The sequence below is a fragment of the Adiantum capillus-veneris genome, chromosome 21, assembly GCF_014529385.1.
Source record: "Adiantum capillus-veneris isolate H3 chromosome 21, ASM1452938v2, whole genome shotgun sequence".
Classification (NCBI taxonomy): Eukaryota; Viridiplantae; Streptophyta; class Polypodiopsida; order Polypodiales; family Pteridaceae; genus Adiantum; species Adiantum capillus-veneris.
The window spans coordinates 69,020,219-69,032,443 of NC_140951.1; the positions used below are offsets into that span (position 1 = coordinate 69,020,219).

The following is a 12,225-nucleotide window of genomic DNA, read 5'->3' on the forward strand; positions in this document are numbered from 1 at the left end:
TCCTTGAGATTTCCAATGACCAAGATGTGACAAATGTAACAAACTTGGACACCCCAAGTCTAGATTCTACCGCGACACAATAGAGATTCACTTTAAACGGTTCACAAAAGACGACACGGCCCGGTGTAGGTCCGTGCCAAGACGTATTGGCCCCAAAGACTGGCGCCCCTTTCGGTATTTCTTTTTATATTAATTTGTGTGTAAAGTACAAGAGTCCGTGGGAACTCACACTCAGACTCTACGTCCAGATGCTTTGAGTAATGAGGCCCTTGGACTTATTTATTCTTACAAGAGATGCCCAAAAGCAGAGCGCCAAAAATCTTTTAAACTCAAAAGCTTCTAAAGTCAAAAGCATTATGCTCAAAAGCTGGCCAGCGTAATTTGCGAAGATCCGTATGTACTGCCACGTCAGTAGCACAACGCGTTTTACGGAACACTACCACGCCAGTAGTGAACGGAAATTACGGGTGTCCGTATAGTTTGCCACGTCAGCCTGTCGGCGCCTTTCACGGAATTCAACAACAGGGTGTGTGTCCAGGGGCTTGCCACGTCACCAGTTTGTGACAAACCCCGTCTTGAAAGAATTGTAATCACCCTCGATTACGCTTGCAAAAGAGACAGAGGGCATAAACTGTCTTAGTAGACACTGACTGTTAGTACCGACGCACAAGACACGACACATCTAGCACTTGTACAGGACAACAGTCACATCATTGGACATAACAGGGCATCACAGGGCATCACATGACAAATCATATACAAATTCATTTTAAATCTCAGACCATGATTAATGGCAACATATTTAGTAATCGCATCTAGATCTAGTCGGGACCTCACGGATGCCCGAGTAACTAATCCTTATTGCAATCATGTCTATAGAGATTTATGACACCGAAGTGCTGCAGTCATTTCGTCTTTCAGTTCTTGCACTCAAACAAGTCAAGTACAAATCAATCATTTTCATTTTTGGAAATTCCAGTTATAAAGTCATATGGCAGAATACTACTCAGCTCTTTAGTATCCCTGACACCCAAAGCGGATATCAGTGACTCTATTCAAAATCGGGGTAATCCGTTGACCAAGGAGTGGAGTGACTCCCCTCTTGTGCAAACCCGCTGCACTAGATTCACCCTTGCTGAAATCAGGGTTCTATCGGAGTGGACTATGCTAAACCAAATGCTTCAAGGTAAAGTTCCAAAATCTGAGAAGTATGTGCTAGGTCCTCGTCCTCCATCCACTTCGCATCCAATGCAGGATAGTTCTTGAACTTAACCAAGAACTGCCTAATCACTTTACCTTTTATCTTTCTGTCCTTGTGTGCCAAAATCTGTTCTGGAACGAGTGTCTCCTCGCTTTCCTCCACTTCGGGTTGCTCATCTGGCCGGGTCCATCTGTACTCCTGCTGCTGAGATGATGTGTCCCAAAAGTGTATCTCCAGCAAGAAAAATTCACTCTTTTTGGCATTGATAACTAAATTGTGATCTTGCAATGCTGAAAGACTTGTAGCAGATGGTGTCTATGTTCTGCTTCGTCCTTGGAGAAGACTATAATGCTATCAAAGAAAGTGCCGACAAAGGATCTATACTTTCTAAAAATCCTATCCATCATTAGGTTGAAAGTCGCTGGAGCATTGGTAAGGCCAAAAGGCATCGCCCAAAATTCATACAAATCGAAGCTAGTCCGAAAGGTTGTCTTGTAGACATCTCCTGGTGCGATTCGGATCTGATGATATCCGCTTTTCAAATCAATCTTGTTGAAACAAGAGGAGCCTTGAAGTCGGTCAAGAATATCATCGATCCTTGGAATTGGAAATCTGTTCTTGATGGTGATTTTATTGAGAGCTCTGTAATCAATGCACATTCTCCAATATCCGTCTTTCTTTAAAACCAACAAAACCAGAGAGCAGTAGGGTGAAGTACTCGGCTGGATAAGACCCTTTTCCAGAAGGTCTTTCACTTGGTTCACTCAGCTCAGCTAACACAGTAAGGTGGCCGGCTCGGTGGTGTGCTTCCGGGAATCAGATCAATGGTGTGATCCTCAGGTCGAGATGGGGGCAACTCGCCTGGCAGGCCCTCAGAGAGCAATAGACATGAGTGTGGAGAAAATCCTGGCGTTCTCTATCAAGTTCAGACATGTTCGTTCTCCGTTCATCATTTAACTCTTCTAAGTAGATCGAGTAAACAAAGAGGCTGGATTTCATTAATTTGGAAATGGCCGAAGCCGATACAATAGGGATAGACTCGCCCTTCAGATTTACATCAAGCACAATATTTCGGCCCTTTTCATTTGTCAACGTTGATTTCTTTGCCCGATAATCGACCACGGCGTTGTCCTTATGGTACCAAGGGACTCCGAGGAGGACGTCACAACCTTCCAAGGGTATTATGTAAAAGTCCTTGTGCCCTAAATACCCCTAACAATGCAACCGAAGTTTGCCAATGACATATGTAATGGCTATGTCCCGTCCGGGTGCCGCTAGAACTGCCTCTGCTGGTGGTCCCATCTTGTCGGGTGTAATCTCAAGTCGTGTCCCCAGTGCATGTGAAATGAAGTTGGCCTTGGCTCCTCCACTGAAGAAAATCAGAGCTTCTTGATCTTTCACTTTGCCCCAAGCTTGGCAAAGTTTTGTACTTTTATCAATCAAGCTTGGGTTAGTACCCATGCAATGTGGTACCAGTCCTGCTTTCATTTTGCCTTTTCTGCCACGTTCCTCTGTTGCTCTCGAACTCTATGGCTTGGTCTTCACTTTGTTCTTGCTGTGCCTTTTTGGGGCACTTTGCGGAGATTTTCCCATGTTCCCTGCAACAACACTTTTTTTCTTTGATGTAATTGTCCCTCTCTCGAAGAGTGAGCTGGGGTCGTGTATCCTTATCTTTCTTTTCTTGGGAACTCTCTCTCTTTCTACTTTCATTATTTGAGGTCCGTCGAGTTCTCTGAGCCAAAATCTCATCAGTGGGGTTAGTTAAATTTCCCGAATGTATTGAGAAACCCCGTTTCGCATGACCCATCAATTCTTGAATAGAATTTGACTTTTGTTCCAGGCAGTAGTCTGGGATCTCTGTAGGGAGTCCGCAACAAAACTGCTCAATTTGTTTCTTAAAAGAGACCACCTTAAATGAAGAGGTTGGTAGAAAAGAGTCCCAAAATCTCTCGCAATAAGCGTCCAAAGAATCTCCCTTGGTCATCCGAGGATGATTCCAAGCGGTTTTCTATCTCGTTCGTACTCCGAGTTAGCCAAGAAGAAATAAAGAGCCTTTTGAATTTCAACGACTTGATTGGAGCTTCCTTTCTCAGCAGAAGAGTGGATCACCATGTTCGAGCATTTCCTTTGAAGAAAGATGTAGCCCTCCTAATCTTGGAGTGCTCTGAGTAGTGCCCTCCAGAGAAGGCTATGTCAAATTGTTGAATGATGAAGGCCAAAGCCCTCGGAGCATCTCTGAACCCTAAAAAGGATTCAAATTTAATCAACTCTCCACCTTCTTGAACTCTTTTACTTTCTTGCTTTTGTCTTCGAGGAAGTCATATTGGTTGGCTCTGTAAAAATGCTTTTTCTTTGCATAAAACATATGGTCATCGGTGTCCGAACTGTTAGAGGATGACTCCTTTGTAGAATTGTCTGAAACATGGCGAAATCTGGGTTTCTTTGCTTTTTTCTTGCCCTTTCGAAGCTTTGCTTTTTTGCTTCGCTTTTGAACTTTTCTATCCTCCTCGCTTGAGTCAGGAGAGCTAGAAGAACTGTCAGAAGAAGAGGAAGAAGAAGAACTGGGTAGTCCTTCAAAATGTTCTCGCTTCTTCTGCCTTCTTGTAGATGCAAAAGAAGATTGACGGCCCAAATAACGAGGGTAGTCAGTCCCCTTCTTGCGCTTTTTCACTTGCTTTTTGGCTTAATTGTTCGCGTCCAAAAGCCGACTGATCTGTGTCTGAATCACCTCCTGTAATTCTTGTTTTGTAAACATCCTTGGAGAAGGAGATTTCTTGCTTGCCGGGTTGATGTGTGGTTATGTGGCTTTCTGCCACTGGGTGTGCGCTTTTGCGATGGATTGCTGAGACAAAAATTTTGCAAACTGAGGATTCTTTGCAACTTTAATCATCTGCTTTGTGCACTCGTCAACCTGCTGTCGAGGTTCCATCTCTTGAATTTCGTACTGAGCAGGCTGAGGTGGCCTGTACTCTTCCTCTGTTAAATCATCAAAATCTTTTTCGTGATCTCCTCTCGCATTAGCAGATGCAGAAGAAGTCGACTGCTGCTTGTTGGAATCCATAAGTGTCGTGAGGAAAGGACCGGATTTCTCGGTAGAAGAGAAATCGCCCGCGCTTTGATACCACTTTTACAAACTTGGACACCCCAAGTCTAGATTGTACCGTGACATAACAGAGATTCACTTCAAAATAGTTCATAAAACACGACACGGCGCGGCGTAGTTCCGTGCCACGAGGTATTGGCCCCAAAGACTGGCGCCCCTTTCGGTATTTCTTTTTCTATGAATCTGTGTGCAAAGCACAAGAGTCTGTGGAAACTCACACTCAGACTCTGCGTCTAGATGCTCTGACTAATGAGGCCCTTGGATTTATTTATTCTTACAAAAACTCTCAACTCAAAAGCATTATGCTCAAAAGCTGGGCAACGTAATTTGTGGAGATCCGTACGTACTGCCACATTAGTAGCCTTTGCCACGTCAGCATGTCGACGCCTTTCACGGAATTCAACAGCAGGGTGTGTGTGTCCAGGGGCTTGCCATGTCACTAGTTTATGACAACAAACTATTGTGCAATTCGGCTTCAGTAAAGCTGGCTTACACACGCGCGTGCGCGCGCGCACACTCACACACACACACACATGCGCGCGGGTATTGGTAAAACATTGTTTTTTTACCTGCCTTGTCCATTTCCCTCTCAGAGCTTAGCTCCTTTTTGACGTGGCTATTCTTGAAAGGGCACTTTTTTGACTAGGTTGAAGAAACCAGTTTGTTAATAGATTTTCTTGAAGCTCTTTTTGGTTGAATTGAACCCTTCACCATGTGACAAGGGTGTACCATAATAATCCTGTTGGACTTCTCATGGAATTTTCCTCTTGCGGGGAAAGAGCCTTGCCTTGGGCATGAAGTGTGCCTTAGAGAGTTTTTTCCATGGGTAAAACCTCCATGTATGGAGATGCTCTCTTAAGGGGGAACTACCCCCTGCCAGTAGTGCTAAGACCAGAAAACTAGGCACACAAGGTAATCTTATCCCACATCAATCCCATCCTTTTCTGCAATCGAAATCCCATTATTGCTGACCAAGACATTCGAATACTTATCAATGCTTTTTGTTGTAATGGTTTTGAACAAGCAAAACTATGAAGGATTGTTAGGGCATATCTAAAAAGATGCCAAGCATCTAGTCATGCATGTAACCTCATACAATAGGCAAGTAAAAATTGGTGGGCACTAGTACGATGATTGGGCGCCCCCCCCCTCCTACCCCCCCCTCCCTCTCCCACACACACACACACACTTTTTTGTAAATCAGTTTGATTAATGTACTAGTGGGAAACCTCAAAGCGAGTAAAACCCACCGAAAAGATCATATACAAGAAAAAGAACACATAAGTGTTCGGCTGTACAATATGGCTAAAAGCATTCATAGGAAAGCTGATGTATTTTTGCGGTGATATCACCAACTTCCAAGGCGAACCGTAAAGATCTCCTAAGAGAAAGCTTGAAGAACGGGAAGGGATTTGCATGAATGTGATGGAGCATAAAGCCATTACACTGACGCCTTCCCCATCCGTGCTACTCTTTCGGCAACATCAAGTAAGCCCAAAATCTGAGCCACATGAAGAAGACTACGAATCGTTGCAATTTCGGTGAGAAAATGCCAAATACCCAAAACCGTTTATGGAAAACCATCGCTGAAAAACGGAGCCGCATACAGGCTGATACGCGGCGAATGAGATCTCTCGTAATACAACAATCCCACAACAAGTGGCAAACATTCTCTTCCGTAGTCGAGCAACAGATACAAGAAGAAGGGCGGATATGACGTGCCCTAAGAAAAGTGTCCACCGAGAGCACTCCAAGCAAATAGTGCCGAAGAAAGAAAGGAAAATGGCTTTTCTACAAGTCAGAGAGAAACTTCCTCCACCAAATATCAGATTTGTGCATGTGCCAAAGGGCATTACAATGATTAGCAAGCCATGGTTGCGGTAGAAGAAGAGCATAAACTCGATTGGCAGAAATATCTTGAAAAGGCATTTCCCGAAGATTGCAATGGAACATGCGATCACCAATCAGGCAAAGCGAAATGGGCAAACAATCAACCAGCATGTGCTGAAGTTCTCTCCAGAACTCATGGTAATGCATGCCCAATCCAAACCGGCGAGCGACAAAGGGAATCTCAAGAGTGGCCACATCCATCACATCCTCAACCACCCGAATGCCACGGCAAGAGAGGAAGTACGCTTGGCAACGAGCGGTCAACCAAAGTAAGAGAGAATGCTCGGCTCCAATGAAGACTCTCCAAACAAAGCGAATTACCTTCCCCCCGAGCATTTCGCGATAGACGAATCGTAACCTCTTTCCAAGATGAGAGCAAAGTGGAAGCAAGAGGACATCTAGGAATGTGCGCTTCTATCTTACCAAACACAACCTCCCAAATAGACGATTGCCAATGGCCAAATGAGGACGTGACAACATGCTGACTTAGGTAGGCAAACATAAGAATTCAAGGCTGAATTTGTTGCATAGGTGTAGGCAATAGCATAGCTTTCCTAGCACGAACATGCCTACGTAAGTCCAAAATATTGAGACAAAGCTTCTCCATCGACATCAAACGTAAGCCTTCTTTGTGAGCATGAGTACGCCACAAATCAAACAAAATTGCAAAAACAAGAGAACCAATACAATGGCGAGGCCAATGCATTAGTGGCAAAAAGAACTGAACATATGCCATCAGGATACTCTGAACGATTCGCAGGTGAACATGTAATGGCCAAGTAGATAGCTTCCAGTAATGCAATTTGACATTTAAGCGTTGCATAACCCAATCCACTTTTTGAGTGTGAGTGACATACAATCCAATTGGATACCCCAAATGCATGGTGATCACATTTGGAGGAACAATGTCACTTGGCCACAATAGACTACGCCAATCACAAGAACGAAGTGGCAGAAGCTTCAATTTACGAAAATTGACTTTAAGACCAGCCGCAATCGCAAACAATTCTAAAGCTTCCATAATCACTTGGACATCAGCGTGCTAGTTGCGAGGCATAAACAACAAGTCAGCCGCATAAGCTTGCCCAATGAAGGTATGACCCAAGGGTAACTTCAAACCATGAAGACGCTCAGCTGAAGTTAAGTGATCAAGATACATCAACATGGGGCGAGTGGCAATAGCAGATGTGTACTTTTGACCTATAGGGGTTTTGGTGCTGTTATGTTGTGGAAATTGGGTCAAAAACCTGCAATTACAGCCATGGACAGGTTTGGACAGCTTGGTGAGAGTTAGGTGAAAGTTTTCCGATTGTTTGTTTCCAATAAGAACAAAGAAATACGGAAAGGGGCGCTAGTCTTTAGGGCTGGGCGTCGCTGTCTACTTGGAAGCGCTTTAGCTACAAAGTGGTGAAGTGTTGAATTCTAGTTACAGGTATATTCGTGTAATTGCTTTGTGTCCTCAAGTACAGGAAAAGTTAATCAACATAAAGATCGAGTGAAAGGTAAATTCTACCGCCCTCTAGTGAGTCTATGGGCCGGTTTCACCAACTTTATCTTGCTATACAAAAGTTGTCCCACCACCACCCTATAATGTCGTAAAATCGCTTTTCGCCTTGGTTAATAGCAAAAGCAATTTCTTGTTTTGTCTGTGATCTGAGGTCTCTAGTGCTATCCTCGCCTTTATTTCCTCTACTTCTTTGTCAAGCTCAACTAATAACGTTACGTTCACCTAATAAAGTTATGTATAATGAACCTCTAAAGAGGTTTGCGCTCGCGCGCACACACACACACACACACACACACACACAACCACAACCACAACCACAACAACAACAACAACAACAACAGTAGAAATCTCTGCCTCTTTCCCTCTTTCTCCGTCTTCTTCTCCGTTGTTTCTGTTGATTACTCTGATTAAAGATGATATGTTCAGGCACTCTTTGTCAACTTTGGACTAGCAAAAGAAAGAGTTGGAAAGTGTTACTTAAGGTTAGTGTTCATTTGCGCTGGTTTGAACTGCCAAAGCTACTATATTGAATGGAGTATTTTTGTGTTGCTTAAAGAAGCTTCGTTCTAATCTCTTTTTAAGCAAGGTTATTTGTTCAAATCTTTTAAAGCGCTTGCTTTTGCCACAATCAACTTTATCTGCATAATCTTAGCTCAGTACTCCTCTGCAATTGAGTTGATAATGACTTGCAATGCATCCAGTTAAAAATCAGTTGATATCGATTGCTCTGCAGTTTGGACTAGCAGGGTTTGAAAGATGACAGAGACTTTTCAAAAGAACTTGTATGCCTAAATATTTTCCTTTTAGCCATAGTCCATAAGAAAATTTAATTTCTCGCAGGATTTAGATCCATTTTCTCCTTATAATATCTGCATCACGACCACTCTAAATCTGCATTTGACTTATAGTCAAATGAAGGATTATTTATGCAGGTTAATGACTCTGTAAGTAAGTTGATGCAGCATAGATGTACAAGCTTAGGCTGAAACATTATTTTATACAACAATTGGATAGATACTCCAAACTGTATTCTCTTTGCAGTAAAACATCGGGTATTTCACATAAGATGACAAAGTCAGGCAGTAGATAGCCTACTAAGCATCGACACAACATAATCATAGATTCGCTTTTCCTTTATGGGGTCGTCTTTGATTGTATTTTGTTGCAATCCGGTGGGTACAAAAAACTATTGTGACTGCCTCTGTATTCATCTGTGCAGGTATGACGATACAAATCCTGAAGCAGAGAAACAAGAATATATTGATCACATTAGAGAGATAGTAGACTGGATGGGTTGGAAACCCTTTAAGGTTAGGAATTACTAACTTCTCCGTGGCTTGGCTGTATGTTAATTTATTGGTCGAAGAGGAAGCTTTGTGTTTCCGTGCATTTCTACTCCTAAGTGTATGCGTCATGATGGACAGACTTACCTCTCGTTTGTCATTATTATCATTTTGATGATTATGTATGATTTGTTGACACTTTCTTATTGGTATTTGAAATAACCCTCAAGCAAGGAAGATTATGTTTTCAATTAGACTCTATTGCTTTAACTGGGATTCCTCATTTTATCCCCATGCTGTGTGTATATGTGTTCCTGCTTGTTTGGCTGCATGTGCACATGACATGCTTGTGTGTGGTGGCTGACCAATTGTTGTTTTAACTATTATGGTGTTCTGACAAATCAGGTCACATACAGTAGTGACTACTTCCAAGAGCTTTATGATCTTGCAGTTGAACTGATAAAGAGAGGCTACGCGTATGTGGACCATCAGGTTTTGTATTTAAACAAGCTTTATATATGGTGTGTCTATGGTAGTAAGATTTATTGTAGCTTTGGCAGCCTGTTGAAGTAGCTAAATCGTTTCTTTCAAGCTTGATTGTCGTCTGATACAAGAAATATTGTGAGTTTGGTGGAGATGTGTTGCTTGAAATTGTTAGTGAAGCTGTCTCACAAGAATTGTCAAGAAACTGAGTACTGTACATTGCATTGTTGTATCCTTAACATTGTCTTACAACCTGAGAAGTACTTCCATGCAGTCTTTATTCTGTAGGTTTAGTCCTTCATCTCCATCAACTTATTAATTAGGCAAAGTATGGCATGATGCAGTTGGTGGTTATAGATGACTACCACAAGTTTATAGCTTGCACTTTGCTTTCAAAGGTGAATTTGGGCTTTCCTGGATTCATCTAGCCACATGAAACCATCATAGATGAAACCTATTTTCTCAGTTGCTTTGCTCGTATTAATTGTCCGGGGCCTGTCCCACCACTTCCTGTTATATTGCTAAACTTCTTAAGTTTTTTTGTTGGTAGACTCCAGAAGAGATCAAAAGTTTCAGAGAATCAAAGACCGAGAGTCCATGGAGAAATCGCCCTATAGCAGAATCTTTGAAACTATTTGATGAGATGAGGAGGGGATTGATGGAGGAGGGGAAGGCGACACTTCGTATGAAGCAAGACATGAAGAGCGAGAACCCTAATATGTTCGATCTGATTGCTTACAGGATCAAGGTTGGCTTCTTTCACATAACTGCTCTAAAGTAAAGAAATTTATACTCATGGGGCTTGGCTTAATGTATTTTGCGAATCTTACGCATGACTTTTGCTTAGTAGCTACAGGATACACTACGCCTTCGTGTGGGGAGCATTTATTCCAGCTGACTATACTCACTGCATTTTGTCTTGTACAGTATACGCCTCACCCTCATGCTGGAGATAAGTGGTGCATCTATCCCAGCTATGACTACACTCACTGCATTGTGGACTCGCTGGAAAACATCACTCACTCTGTAAGTTTCTCAGGCATACTTGAATTTATGATTAAGATCATGCCATAGAACAGAGTTATTACCATGCGAGTCAAAAATCTTGATAAAATTTTTCAATGGTGGGTTCTAGCTATGCACATTGGAGTTTGAAATCAGGCGGCCTTCTTATTATTGGCTGCTCGAGGCCTTAGACCTTTACCACCCTTATGTTTGGGAGTACTCACGTTTGAGTATCACCAATACAGTGTTGTCGAAACGGAAGGTATGCTTTCGAAAATGGATTCGATTGATTGTTGGAAGTCTGTTATTAAGTGTGTTCAGTTATCTTGTGCATGTGCAGCTTAACCGATTGGTTCGCGAGAAGTGGGTTGATGGCTGGGACGATCCTCGTCTAATGACCTTGGCTGGTCTAAAACGCAGAGGATTCACACCCGATGCGATCAATGCTTTTGTTCGTGACGTCGGAATAACAAGAAGGTACTTCTTCTGCAATTTATTTATATTGGGTAAGTAGAGGGGGATGTGTTTGTTGGTGATAGTATTTCAATCAGACTACAAGAGCTTTCCAGGCTTTTTTGGTTCCCAAACTTAGCACATACCTGAGATCTGACCAATGGCTTTGTCCAAGAGCTCGATTATGTCGTTCTTGGATATAGTTATTTTGGTGTAGGTTGTGTAGTCATAATCTTCACGTGGTAGTTATGCAACACCTTGGTGCATCATAAAAAGTGAATTTCGACAAATCAAGAGGCATGTGTGTTTTGATTTCTTCAGAATGACAGACTAGGTGGGCCTTCGTTGATCTGTGACAATCATGTTTCCTTTGCTCATTCAATCATCGTTAATTACTTTTGACTTTGTCTGTGCCACCCGTGGGTCTAAAACTGTAAAACAAGACTTTAAGTGTAGAAAGGCAAAAGCAGTATATTGAATCGATTGGTGCTATCGTGATCTGGCTATGGGATTTTCTTCATGATTTTGTGCAGTGATGGTAGCATGATCAGGCTGGAAAAGATTGAACACTATGTTCGTGAAGATTTGAACAAGAAATCTCGAAGAGTGATGGTCGTTTTGAAGCCTCTAAAGGTAATATCTTTTCCATTCAGAAAACTTATGTAGCTCTTCTTCTTCTGTAACTCATGCATTGCATGTTTGCAGGTAGTCATAAAAAATATGGAAGAAAATGCCGTGTCAAATTTACGCGCCAAGTACTGGCCAGATGCAGCTGATGATGATGACAAGTTGCATTATGAGGTGCGTGGATTATGGAAGATATATTTGTTGCTTAGCTTTACTGTCAGAGTCTGTACTTAAGTGTCTGTTGTCTGTTACTTACTAGGTTCCGTTTAGTAAAGTGGTGTACATTGAATCTTCAGATTTTCGAATCAAGGACTCGAAAGATTACTATGGTCTTTCTTTGGGAAAGACCGTCATGTTGAGGTATTTGTGCAGGGTTTAAATACTGCTAGTTTCTGTTAAACACTGCTAATTATTTGTTATTCCCTCCTTGCTGACATGTCAAACCGATCAGGTATGCTTTTCCAATCAAATGTGTGGATGTTGTTTATGCCGAAGATAAAACTACGGTGGTCGAAGTCCATGCAGAGTACGATCCAGCCAAGAGTATCAAGCCTAAGGTTTATATAGCATATCTTTTAGCTTATGAACACTGGTTCAATTACCGGGGCCCCCGATTGTTGTCATTTAGCAAAAGTTACCTCTTTCTGGTTGTCCTGATGGGAGTCTTTGCTAC

General features: G+C 42.3%; 1 protein-coding gene across 2 annotated transcripts in view; it reads left to right on the forward strand.

The window, feature by feature from the left end:
* Positions 1–12,225, forward strand: part of OVA9 (glutamine-tRNA ligase, putative / glutaminyl-tRNA synthetase, putative / GlnRS) — a 73,080-nt gene that overhangs the window by 42,558 nt on the left and 18,297 nt on the right. For both annotated transcript variants that reach the window (XM_086493772.1, XM_086493771.1), the window contains exons 10-20: positions 8,128–8,183; positions 8,921–9,011; positions 9,390–9,476; positions 10,018–10,215; positions 10,395–10,493; positions 10,603–10,734; positions 10,813–10,949; positions 11,459–11,558; positions 11,631–11,726; positions 11,812–11,912; positions 12,004–12,109. In XM_086493772.1, coding sequence (XP_086349898.1) covers positions 8,128–8,183; positions 8,921–9,011; positions 9,390–9,476; positions 10,018–10,215; positions 10,395–10,493; positions 10,603–10,734; positions 10,813–10,949; positions 11,459–11,558; positions 11,631–11,726; positions 11,812–11,912; positions 12,004–12,109 — 1,203 coding nt within the window. The remainder of the gene's footprint in view (positions 1–8,127; positions 8,184–8,920; positions 9,012–9,389; positions 9,477–10,017; positions 10,216–10,394; positions 10,494–10,602; positions 10,735–10,812; positions 10,950–11,458; positions 11,559–11,630; positions 11,727–11,811; positions 11,913–12,003; positions 12,110–12,225) is intronic.